Here is a 13,815-nt window from a genome sequence, read left to right on the forward strand (position 1 = left end):
ATATCCACTGCTCTACCCTCATCCACATTCTTGGTCACCTCCTCAAAGAATTCAATGTGACTTGTAAGGCAAGACCTACCCTTCACAAATCTGTGCTGGCTGTCCCTAATCAAGCAGTGCCTTTCCAGATAATGATAAATCCTATCCCTCAGTACCCTTTCCATTACTTTGCCTACCACTGAAGTAAGACTAACTGGCCTGTACTTCCCGGGGTTATCCCTATTCCCTTTTTTGAACAGGGGCACAACATTTGCCATTCTCCAGTTCCCTGGTACCACCCCCGTTGTCAGTGAAGATGAAAAGATCATTGCCAACGGCTCTGCAATTTCTTCTCTTGCTTCCCACATAATCCTAGGATATATCCCGTCAGGCCTGGGGGACTTGTCTATCCTCAAGTTTTTCAAAATGCCCAACACATCTTCCTTCCTAACAAGTATCTCTTCTAGCTTACCAGTCCGTTTCACACTCTCCTCTTCAACAATACGGTCCCTCTCATTTGTAAAGATGAGGCGTTCTTCCTCCAGGCGTCTGGTGGTGAGGGAGTGGCGGTGGAGGAGGCCCAGGACCTCCATGTCCTCGGCAGAGTGGGAGGGGGAGTTGAAATGTTGGCCCACGGGCAGTGTGGTTGATTGGTGCGGGTGTCCCGGAGATGTTCCCTAAAGCGCTCTGCTAGTAGGCGCCCAGTCTCCACAATGTAGAGGAGACCGCATCGGGAGCAACGGATACAATAAATGATATTAGTGGATGTGCAGGTAAAACTTTGATGGATGTGGAAGGCTCATTTAGGGCTTTGGATAGAGGTGAGGGAGGAGGTGTGAGTGCAGGTTTTACAGTTCCTGCAATGGCAGGGGAAGGTGCCAGGATGGGAGGGTGGGTTGCAGGGGGGCGTGGACCTGACCAGGTAGTCACGGAGGGAACGGTCTTTGCGGAAGGTGGAAAGGGGTGGGGAGGGAAATTGTCAGGATTACACAAACTGGAATAGAACAATGGGGCTGAATGGCCTGTTTCTATGCAGAACACAACAGAACTCTGTGCATTGAAAAGGATCAGGAATATTACATTTAATATGCTTGTCAATTGATACAATTATTTATTTATAGTTTTGTTTTTAATTTTGTGGCATTTCTTACAGTAAACTAACTAAACAGGTAGTAAAGTGTTGTCATTTTGAGGAAGAACTCCACAGCTGGCTGCACTACCATTTTATTTCCATTAGTGATGCTGTTCAACCAAAGTGTGCCACAACAGCATCACATGGCTAATCTTTGTCCTAATTGCATTCACACACATTGTAATTCTTAGAATGCAAGCAGACAGACAGACAGACACACACACATGCACCTGATCGGCTTTACAATAGGCAGGTAAATTGCCTGGCTATCACTTACAGCCACAAAGGAAAGTCCTTACAATCTCATCTATTGAGACAAAAAAGTATTTTTAATTCTAATTATTGCCATCTCTTACCATTTCACCCTTGGGACCATCGATACCTTCTGCACCAGCAGGACCCTGAAGAGATTTGTTTTAACACATTAAAAATCAGTGTGTAATACTTTAACACAAATATTGAAGGGACTGCATCATCATTTTAATACACTTCAAACCAAGAACTTACTTGTTCACCTTTACCACCAGACAAACCTACAGCACCCTGAAAACAAACAAACAATATAACAGTAAATGAAATGGATTTTTCAGATTTGAAAGCATTTACTGAGAGAAATAGACAGCTAGTCTGACCTATAAAAAGATAGGTAGAATACACCACAACTCCTGAGAAGGAAATAAAGACAAACAAATACATGACAACATCTTGTCCCAAATTTTTCAAGAATGACAGAACTGAGCTGGAGTTATACGCAATGCAAACTTTGTGAAGTGATAAATTATTTCTCTCAATGTGAATTAACTGTGGATATGAAGAAATGGTACATCGGGAGCTGTTACTGCCTTGTGGAATGTTGCATGTCAGCTGGAGGCAAATGAACAATTCTCAAAAGGATTTGGATACCATCATTACACGTGGGGACACCTCCCACCTTGTGCATGGCAGGTACTCATGTGACTCAGCCAACGTTGTCTATCTTATATGTTGCAGGCAAGGATGCCCGGAGGCATGGTACATTGGGGAAACTGAGCAAAGGCTACAACAACGGGTGAATGGGCACCGCACAACAATCAACAGACAGGAGGATTCCCTCCCAGTTGGGGAACACTTCAGTGGTCCAGGACATCCAGCCTCGGACCTTCGGGTGACCATCCTCCAAGGTGGACTTCGGGACAGGCAACAGAGAAAAGTGGCCAAGTAGAGGCTGATAGCATAGGGAGGGCCTCAACCGGGACCTTAGGTTCATGTCACATTACAGGTGACCACCATTGCACTATACACAAACACAGATACTCCTACACACACACACACTCACACACACAGGCACTCCTATACACACATACATACGGACACACAGATACACAGACACTCACACGCACCCTTACAGACACCCACACTCACACAGGCTTCCGCACAGAGACGTGGACCACTCTACACTCATGCACACACATGTACACTCTCTCTCACAGACACTCACAGCCCCCCACCCCAGACACGCACACACACTGCCACACTCACACATGCATCCCCTCACAGACTTAAGACACTCTTCATCTACACACACATAAACACTCCCTCTCACACTCACAACCCCCAACCCAAACAAACACACACATACACAAACAGACGACCTACATCTATGCAGATTTTTTGTGGGGTGAATTTGTACTTGCAGAGTTGCATTGTACTTTGCTCAAAAACTGCATGAATTCATGTAAAACTCTATGTTCTCACTTTTCAGATTAGAATCAATCTAAACATCATGGCATAGACAGAGAACACAGGGGGCTAACACCTTTCACATATTGTCTAGCTAGCACTTATGTTGCAAACTATCACTGTATTCTAACAGATGAAAGGCTTAACAGACAATCAATTTTTCAATGTATAATTTCAGTTACATCACACTGTAAATTTTTGCTATAAATTCTGTGTTAGGATTGAGCCCTCCACTATCACCTGATGAAGGAGTGTCGCTCCGAAAGCTAGTGTGCTTCCAATTAAACCTGTTGGACTATAACCTGGTGTTGTATGATTTTTAACTCAAAAGGATAGCAGTTTGGGGTCAAAAGGAAACTTAAAGTGCAGATAATAATGAAAGTGAACTCTTTGATTGCAGCAGACTCAGTGATAGAGCTGAAGACTCTGTCAAAGGATCTGTTTGCTCTTTTGGAGGTGGTAACCCAGCCATAGCAATAGATTCCAATAAAATGCACATCTCTACTGCCATGGCGGCTTGCTCCATGAAGTCCAAAGCCACTAATCCAGCGTATTGCCCTGGTGCACTTAGTGCTCCCACTTTGTGACATGCTGTCCCGATATGATCTTGAGTCAATGGACCAATTCCCAATTGGCAGTGGAAGAGAATGGAAGCAGATATGGTTGTGGGCAGGATTTGAAAACTGTGTTCCCAGATCATAGCCCTGGGGCCCACCACCTCTGAAATAGCTTACAATTTTTGGAGGTTCTGCAGGGGAAAAGAAATGGGAAAGTCACTCACCAGCACATACAGCCTCCTAAAGCTCTTCAGGAAGTTAAAGGGTCTGGCTAGAATTAAATGGGACTTTTAATTGTTTTATCAAATCAAGTCAAACAGTCTGAGACATGTTTATACACAGATGTTGGGGCCATCAGGGGCAAAAGAAATGCAATTTCCATTTATATTTCAGTTTAACTGATTTTGAGGAGTCAACTGTACCGTAACGTGGCAACCATGGCCACGTTTTGCTGTCTTTACACCACCATAGCCTTTCTAGGAGCAGCCAACTCTCCACTGCAAGGCTGCAGCAGGCCCTAAAATGGCTGCCACTTGCCTTTGGAGGTCCACAACTCTTTTAAATGGGCATTGAGACTGCCTTGAGCCCAATAAGCCTATTTCCATTTAGAATCATCGTCATTCACGCAAAGGGTCAAGGCACTGAATTCTTCCAATTTTCAGTTTCTTACCACAATTTGTAATTCCAGTTCAATGGGTTTAATGAAGTAGAAGACTGTGAAGTATCACTGTAGCAGTATCAGGGATAAGTAGGACAAAAAATCTCTTAGCCAAGAAATGAATCTCATGTCAATCTTTCTCACAGAGCAAGGGCTATGGGAGGAAGAAGAAAGAAGACGCTACCCAGGCTATGAGAAAGGAGAGGTAAGTAAGACACAACAAAAGATGTAATATTGGTAAGGAGAAGGTATCAGAAAAGCTGTCTGTTCTTAAGGAAGATGAGAAGTATCCAAGGATACTGAGGGAAATGAGAGTGGGAATTGTAGAAACATTAGTCATAATTTTTCAAACTTCCTGATTTGTAGGTAATACCAGAAGCCCAGAGAATGCAAAAGTAATCCCCCGTTCATAAAAAGTGCAGCAAGGTAAGCTCAGCAAACCCGACTGTTGAAGAAACAGTAATTTGAAGCAAAATTAACAGTCACGTGAACAAATAGAGATTAAACAAATCCGGCATAGATTTCCTCAAGAAAAATTATGTTGAACTAACATGGAGTGAGTTGATGAGGATGATGCAGTTGATGAGGCATATACTTCCAAAAGGCATATGATTCAGTACCATACGCCCACTTGTAGATATAGTTCACATAAGAAAAGGGACAGGAGCAACATGGACATAAAATTGGTTGAGTAGTAGTCAATAGGCATTTTTTGGGCATTGTAAACAGTGAGAAAATCAGTTCAGAATGTCAGAAAGACATTAACAAGTAGTTAGAGTGGCAGATATGTGGTAGATGAGGTTGAATTTAAAGTGATTAAATTTGGTAGGGAGAACATGGAGAGACAACATAAAATAAAGGCCACAACTCTAGAAAGGGTGCAACAGCAGACAGACCTGGCTATGTGTGTGTGTAAGCCATTAAAGATGACAGGACAGATTAAGAGGTCAGTTAATAAAGCACAACGCTGACAATGTTATAGATGATATTTCCTTTAAGAATGAAACACAGCATACTCCAGACATGGTAAACAGAAGCTGATGCTCCCTGCTCTTAGCATATATTTAAGGGCTATTTTATCTATATAAAAAAAGGGATGGTCTTTGGTGCAGTGTTAGTATCTCTACCTCATAGCCACAGGCCTTGGGTTCAATTCCCACCTAATCCTGAGTATACTTTAAAATCTCTGCACAGGTAAATACAGAATTTGAGAAGCAAGTCTGAGAGATTCTTGACAAAAAAAGGGGCTGGTTTGTATGACCCTTGTAGTGCAGTGGTAGTATTCCTACCTCTGAGCCACCTCTTTGATGTTGTTTATAAAATATCAAGGGCTGGTTAGTTAGCAGTGCTTGTTACATACTGTTTGTTTTAATTTGTTGATTTGATGGGGGAGTCTATTAAAATAAGGATTGATTTGTGAGTGTGCACTGCACAGGCTAGAATGTATTGTCTCCCCCTTCATCGTCATTTTGATTTAGTTTCCTCCCTTATTTTCCAACTGTCCTTCAATGTTATGACTATTGCACTATAGCCAGTGGGCAGTGTTGTTATTTGTTGTTTGTTTTACTTGCAATAATTAGGTGATTTAGTAGTGAGTTTATCAAATTAAAAGAGGAGGAGCAATGTTTGTGTCCTTAGTTCTGAGTCAGGAGATCCAGGTTCAAGTCTTACTTACTTCATTGCTATGTAAAAACATCTCTGAACAAGTTGAGAACGTGTTTAACTAAAAGGGATGGCTTCTTATAGTAATAGTTAAAACAAGTCATTTTTGTTAAATTAAAAACCAAATGAACTGCAGATGCTGTAAATCAGAAACAAAAATAGAAGTTTCTGGAAAAGCTCACGAGGTCTGGCCCTTTCTGAGGAAGGGTCACCGGACCCAAAACATTAACGCTGACTTCTCTTCTCAGATGTTGTCAGACCTGCTGAGCTTTTTCAGCAACTTCTGTTTTTTTAATTGAAAATATGGCTGATTGTCTGTCCCTGGTGGGTACTGCCTGAAATTTGATTAATTGAGATGTTTGTTAAATTACTGGCTTCACCTCCTAAGAGGACTTGATGTAAAGGAAGTGAGCAGACTGGGGTTTTTATTGAACTATGAGATGCAAGTAAACGGTTGTGGAAGATGGACTGACTAGCTTTCTGTGTCAGTATATGAATGAAGCTAGCAATATAACAACAGTATCTGAGGCTGTTTTAATCAAGCCATGTAGTGCAAGAGAAAGGAGGTCATGTTGTACTGATTTAGCACACTGGTTCAAATCAACTGGAGTTGATCCACTTCTGGGTGCCACACTGTAAGAAGGTTGTGAAGGCACTACAGAAAGTGTAGAAAAGATTTGTTCCAGGTGTGAAGAACGTCAGCCTGGTTTCCTTGGAGAGAAGAATAAGAAGAATAGATTTGATCAAGGTGTTCAAAACCTTGAGGGGTTTGGACAAAATACAGAGGAAGAAACCGTACCCACTCATAAAGGGATCAAGAACGAAAGACACAGATTTCAAATAATTGGTAAAAGAAGCAAAAATTGTATGAGAATCACTATCTCACATAGTGAATGGTTCACAGCCTTAGAGTGTAGTGGAGGCAGGTTCAACTGTAACTATAACCGCATTGGTGAGACCACACCTGGAATATTGTGCACAGTTTTGGTCCCCTTATTTGAGGAAAAATGTAATGACATTGGAGGCAGTTCAGAGGGGTTTCACTAGATTGATCCCAGAGATGAGAGGTTTGTCGTATGAAGAAAGATTGAATAGTTCAGGCCTACACTCTGGAATTTAGAAGAACAAGGGGAGATCAAATTAAGGTATTCAAGATTATATGGATAAAATAGACGTGGAACAGATGCTTCCTCTTGTGGGGCATTCAGGAGGAGAGGCCATCATATTAGGATAAGGGGTAGCAAATTTAAAACAGAGTTGAGGTGAAACTACTTCTCCCAAAGGGTTGTGAATCTGTGGAATTCGCTACCACAAAATGCGGTAGACATTGGGACAATGCTAAATTTAAGGAGAAGTTAGACAGATCTTTAATTGACAATGGGTTGAAGGGTTATGGGGAGAAGACAGAAAAATGGGGATGAGGAACATATTAGCCATGATCGAATGGCAGAGCAGATTTGATGGGTCAAATGGCTTAATTCTGCTCTTATATCTTATGGACTTATGAAATGCTGCATTCAAAAAGATTAGACTGTTAATTGAAAAGGAAGAATTTGCAGGGAGAATATAACAAAGAACTAATACAGACATGTTGGACTGAATGGCTTCCTCCTGCACTGTAACCATTCTATGAGCCTAGCTATCATAGAATGATACCAGACAAAAGGTACCATTCATCCCATCATTAAATTGCTGGTTCTTTGAATCATCTATCAAGTGAGTCCCACTGTACCTCTCTTTCCACACAGCCCTGCAAATTTTGGCCTTACCAGTATTTATCCAATTAATTTTTTTGAAGTTAATATCAATTTAGCACTTGGTACTTTTGTGAATGACCTTAATCCTGGGTCCTCTGTTTCACTGAGCCCTCATCATGGGCAAGATCCTTTGGTAGTAATCACCAGGAAGTGGGAGAAACATATATTCCTCAAGGGACACATAAGTCATAGTAAACTAATAACGTGCAGCTAGCTGGTCTACTGCCCCATATAATGTATCAGTATGAAGATTCAGAGTGCATACAGTAGATAATACATAATATCTTTGTAGTGCAGTGGGAGAATGCCTACCTCTGGGCAAGGAAACCTGATTCAAGTCCCACCTTCTCCAGAGGTGAATCATAAACCTCTGAAAAAGTTGATGGAAAAACTTTACATTGATGGGGAGTGAGAGTCACCAGCGCTTTCAACACTTATACTGTATAGATGCATTTGGCACAGTTTGGGTGGTCAGCCGTTTTGCCCTTCATGAAAAGGAAACAACAGAGGCCCTGTTAATTGACCAAGTACTCATTTGATATGGCAGACACAGAACAAGCAGACTGATTGAATGGAACTGATAAGGCATCTCACAGAAGGCTTGCTGCAAGCAATTTGAATTATGGCACAACAGAAAAGTTAGAGCATGGACCGAAACATTCAAGTAGATGTGTCTATTTGAATTGATGAAAGAATTGGAATTGACGTACTCCAGTGGTGAATGCAAACATATATTTGGAACAGATGTAGACCATTCGGTTCCTCGAACCTGCTCTGCCAATCAATAAAATTGTGACTGATCTGTTTCAAATTTCACATTCCCACTATTTCATTAGGGTTTAGAAGAATGAAAGGAGATTTAGTTAAGATATATAAGATACTAAAAAGGATTGACAAAGCCAGAATCGATTGGATGTTTCCCCAGAATGAATCAGAGGCAAAGGAGTGAGAGATCTAAAACAGAAATGAGGAGGAATTATTTCTCTCAAAGGGTCATGAATCTGTAGAATTCATTACCCCAGAGTGCAGTGGACACCAGAACACAGAGTAAATTCCCGGCTATCGCAAGCTGTGAACTTGTGGGCAGCACGGTGGCACAGTGGTTAGCACTGCTGCCTCACAGCGCCAGACACCCAGGTTCAATTCCTGCCTCAGGCAACTGTCTGTGTGGAATTTGCATGTTCTCCCTGTGTCAGCGTGGGTTTCCTACGGGTGCTCCGGTTTCCTCCCACGTTCCAAAAATGTGCAGATTAGGTGAATTGGCCATGTTAAATTGCCCATGGTGTTAGGTGGAGGGGTAAATCTAGGGGAATGGGTCTGGGTGGGTTGCTCTTCGGAGGGTCGGTGTGGACTTGTTGGGCCAAAGGGCCTGTTTCCACACTGTAAGTAATCTAATCTAATCTAAATTTAAGGAAGAGATAGACAGACATTTAGTAATTGGTTTAAAAGAGTTAGCGAGTTTTGAGAAGATTTGTAGCTCAGGTTGAGGTTCTGGATGTAGATTTGCTCGAGTGAGCGTGACCTCGGTGGTGGGCAAGTTATTGGATGGAATCCTGAAGGACAGGATGTACATGTATTTGGAAAGGCAAGGACTGATTATGGATAGTCAACATGGCTTTGTGCGTGGAAATCATGTCTCACAAACTTGATTGAGTTTTTTGAAGAAGTAACAAAGAGATTTGATGAGGGCAGAGCAGTAGATGGGAGACTGATTAGCAAGGTTAGATCTCATGGAATAAAGGGAGAACTAGCCATTTGGATACAGAACTGGCTTAAAGATAGAAGACAGAGGGTGGTGGTGGAAGGTTGTTTTTCAGACTGGAGGCCTGTGAACAGTGGAGTGCCACAAGGATCGGTACTGGGTCCTCTACTTGTTGTTATTTACATTAATGATTTGGATGCGAGCATAACAGGTACAGTTAAAAAGTTTGCAGGTGACACCAAAATTGGAGGTGTAGTGGACAGCGAAGAGGGTTACCTCAGATTACAACAGAATCTTGACCAGATGGGCCAATGGGCTGAGAAGTGGCTGATGGAGTTTAATTCAGATAAATGTGAATGCAGGTGCTGCATTTCGGGAAAGCAAATCTTAGCAGGACTTATACACTGAATGCTAAGGTCCTAGAGAGTGTTGCTGAACAAAGAGACCTTGGAGTGCAGGTTCATAGCTCCTTGAAAGTGGAGTCGCAGGTAGATAGGATAGTGAAGAAGGTGTTTGGTATGCTTTCCTTTATTGGTCAGAGTATTGAGTACAGGAGTTGGGAGGTCATGTTGCGGCTGTACATGACATTGGTTAGGCCACTGTTGGAATATTGCTTGCAATTCTGGTCTCCTTCCTACCAGAAAGATGTTGTGAAACTTGAAAGGGTTCAGAAAAGATTTACAAGGATATTGCCAGGGTTGGAGGATTTCAGCTATGGGAGAGGCTGAACAGGCTGGGGCTGTTTTCCCTGGAGTGTTAGAGGCTGAGGCGTGACCTTATAGAAGTTTACAAAATTATGATGGGCTTGATAGAGTAAATAGGCAAAGTCTTTTCCCTGGGGTCGGGGAGTCCAGAACTAGAGGGCATAGGTTTAGGGTGAGAGGGGGAAGATATAAAAGAGACCTAAGGGGCAGCTTTTTCATGCAAAGGGTGATACATGTATGGAATGAACTGCCAGAGGACAATTGCAACATTTGAGAGGCATTTGGATGGGTATATGAATAGGAAGGGTTTGGAGGGATATGGGCCGGGTGCTAGCAGGTGGGACGAGATTGGGTTGGGATAACTGGTCGGCATGGATGGTTTGGACCGAAGGGTCTGTTTCCATGCTGTACATCTCTGTGACTCTATGACTCTATGCTCGCTGAGCTGCAAGGTTCGGTTTCAGACGTTTCATCATCATACTAGGTAACATCTTCTGTGAGCCTCCGAATGAAGCACTGGTGGTGTATCCCACTTTCTATTTATACGTTTGAGTTTCCTTGGGTTGGTGATGTCATTTCCTGTGGTGATATCATTTCCAATGGTGATGTCATTTCCTGTGGTGATATCATTTCCAATGGTGATGCCATTTCCTGTTTTTTTTCTTAGGGTGTGGTAGACATTTGGCTGTTTGTTCTATCAACAAACACATTTGACTTGGATCTATCTACCACCCTTTGAGAAAAAGAACAGGAAATGGCATCACCCACAGGAAATGATGTCACCACAGAAAATGACATCACCAACCCAAGGAGACTCAAACAATTACATAGAAAGCAGGCTACATCACCAGTGCTTCATTCGGAGGGTCACTGAAGAAGTTATCTAGTATGGTGATAAAAAGTCTGGAAATGAACCTTCCACCTCAGCGAGCAAACTTACATCCAGGTTTAAAAGAGTGATGGACAGCGGGTAGGAAAGTACAATTGAAGATGAAATGAGGTATTGAATGTCGTATTGAATGGTGGAGCAGCCCTAAGGGGCTGAATTGCCCATTCCTGCTCCTAGTTCTTACGTTCTCATTTGATTGTCCTGTCAATCAAGAATCTATCCACTTCTGTCTTAAAAATATTCAATGACAACACCTCCACCACCTTCTGAGGCAAAGAGTTCCAAAGCTGCAGGACTCTCTGAGAGAAAGAAAATCTCCTCATCCTTCTTCTCAAAGGGTCCACTTTTCTTTGAACGTTAACAGAAGATTTGGATGTGGGCACAATTTCTGAATTTGCTGATGGTACAAGAATAAGACAAAGATGTGAACATAATGTGAGGACATTAGATAATATAATTTAGAGGAAAACACAAAACAGGAGAATCTACTTAATAGAAATATGTAGTTGAAGAATTCATATGAGTAGGAACCTAAAGCTAATAGAATTAAATTTCTAAAAGTGAAAGTGGGCAAGTAAACTGACTGAAAAAGACCAAAGACATTTTGAATAAAAGAACAAAATGATTATAACAGATCTGCACTAGATGATATTTGGACACAGAATATCAAATACTGTATTGAACAGCTCATAGTTAGACAGCCCATAGTTGCACTGGACTGCAAAGGCATTGAGAGTATACAGCATTATTTCACAGTGATGACATAGCTCATGGGAAGAGATGTGCAGTTATTTCAATTAGAGAAGATTAAGTGGAAACTTATTTGAGATTCTTAAAATTATGAGGCATTTTTATTTGGCTGACAGAGGAAAGTCCAATTCCTCCTGACTCAAGTTTTAGTGACAGAAAAGGTCATCAGTCATGAATAGGAAAAGCAAGGAGAAACCTCTGCACGCAAGTGTTGTAGGACTGGGGGCTGATTAAATACAGTGAGCAGCTGGAACACAGACCATCACACCTTTTAAAGAAAGAATAAACAAATGATAGAAGATCATTTCTCTGAGAGAAAACAAGGCCATTGGTTTAATTTTATATAATTCTGGCAAAGAGCCAGCATAGACACAACAGGCTTTAGGATTTCCTCACTGTGTTTCAGTCATCTACAGTTTGAACTACTGCAGAATCTTTTCATAGATACACTCACTGAGAACTGTTAAAGAATATTTACTGCTTAAGCACTGACCTTTTCTTTCAAGCCAATGAATGTTACATCTTTGTTGTTAGCAGTTCATTTAATCTCAAGAACAGAAAGAAAAATTGGGAAACTCTGCATTTAACTAAGGATAAGAATTTTCGTCCCAGTATAATTCATTGTATCCACTTCATTCAGAGTTAATGTTTGAGAATTTCTTAAAGAGAAAATTCAACAAAATTCCTCATTCATCAAAGTATTTTTTCATGAAATTACAAAATTACATGTGTCAAAAATTAAAACTGCTCTCAGCATTAAGCATAATCATAAGGATCTCCCTCTCTCTCTCTCTTTCTCACTCAAACTCTCCATCCCTTTCACTCTCACATCATCCCTAGATGAGATCTACCTCCATCTACCTCCATCGCTTTGATTCTCCTTTGACCCAGACAAATGCACAGCTTTGAATAACAACTGCAACACAGAACTTCCTGAGTGTTGGAGGGTAACTTAAGATTCTGATTTATTCCTGAGCTCTGAGTACAAAAAGAAGCTTCTTACCCGATCTCCTTTAGCACCTGGCAAACCAGCTGGACCCGGAAGACCAGGATAGCCAATATCACCAATGGGACCCTACAATGTTCAGGAGGAGGAAAAGGAAGTCATGGAGTAAAATATTTGTGTTGGAAGTATCATCCAGCACTTAGAATGAGAGTTATCATTATTACAAAACTTAATGTTATTTATGTGCTATTCCTATTTCAAAAGAACAGAAATGTATTGCTTTCACTGGTGCTGATTTGAAGATTATTCTCAAACCTTCAGCTGAATTAATTTAGCACGTACTTTAACATTCTTCAGCAGTCTTTCTGACCCTGTCTGTTTCAGCTCACTTTTACATGATTTTTTTTGCCTGTGGTTTAAATTCCTCAGGAACAGTGAGCTCTTTCAGTTCATTCTCCTGTGGTGCAGTTCTGCTGTTACTGTATAAATACTGTCTAGCAAGGAGTAAATACAACCATTGATGGTGACTTACCCCTTACTTGCAAGAGCAGTACAGAACTACACTGTTCCAGGTACAATGCACAAAGTGCATCAATGCAACAAAACTCACCGAAAACAGTAACATAGGTGAGATTCTTAACCTCTACTCCCTACAACCATTATCATTCCCCCGACCTACCCCCTCCCTCACCACCCCCAATTCCCACACCTCCATATTCCAGGAGACACAGGCAGAAATGCTGTCACTGAAAACAGGCAGCAAGGTTTTTAAAGATGAAGCAGGTCCCAGGAATCCAGGGACAGATTAAGGGTGCAGCTAAATTGGAGATTCACTGAATCTACATTGGGTTCTCCAGTACCCTACTATATGAGTCACACAATGGCCGTGGCTTGTGGAATCAGAATGACACTACTGTCACATTGTGATAATGCCTCATGATAAAACAAGTTACAATATCTTTCCCTTTGACAGCTGATGACCAGTTACGAGACCAACTTGCTCAAAATGTCAGGGTTTTGATTCCAATTTTTATAAAAAGCTAGCAGTTTGCTAATCCCAAGGTGTGCCTTCCTAAGCAAATGCCTTGTGATAGTGTCAGCTCTGCTGGGGGCAGTGGCCTAGTGATAAAACCCCAGACTAACATTCTAAGATATGGGTTTGAATTCACTGTGGCAGATGAAAATCGAGACTGCCGCAAAAACATGTCTGGTTCTACACTTTAGGGATGGAAATCTTTGAGTCTACGTTTGATTTAGATTAGATTAGATTACAGTGTGGAAACAGGCCCTTCGGCCCAACAAGTCCACACCGACCCGAAACCCACCCATACCCCTACATTTACCCCTTACCTAACACTAC

At 41.6% G+C, this 13,815-nt stretch overlaps 1 protein-coding gene across 1 annotated transcript in view; it reads right to left on the reverse strand.

Moving 5' to 3' along the window:
• col9a1b (collagen, type IX, alpha 1b) overlaps nucleotides 1-13,815 on the reverse strand; it is a 149,970-nt gene that overhangs the window by 30,950 nt on the left and 105,205 nt on the right. Inside the window, exons 24-26 of the mRNA XM_043681717.1 lie at nucleotides 12,513-12,584; nucleotides 1,619-1,654; nucleotides 1,468-1,512 (exon numbers count right to left, since the gene is read on the reverse strand). Coding sequence (XP_043537652.1) covers nucleotides 1,468-1,512; nucleotides 1,619-1,654; nucleotides 12,513-12,584 — 153 coding nt within the window. The remainder of the gene's footprint in view (nucleotides 1-1,467; nucleotides 1,513-1,618; nucleotides 1,655-12,512; nucleotides 12,585-13,815) is intronic.

The sequence above is a fragment of the Chiloscyllium plagiosum genome, chromosome 3 (assembly GCF_004010195.1).
Source record: "Chiloscyllium plagiosum isolate BGI_BamShark_2017 chromosome 3, ASM401019v2, whole genome shotgun sequence".
Lineage (NCBI taxonomy): Eukaryota > Metazoa > Chordata > Chondrichthyes > Orectolobiformes > Hemiscylliidae > Chiloscyllium > Chiloscyllium plagiosum.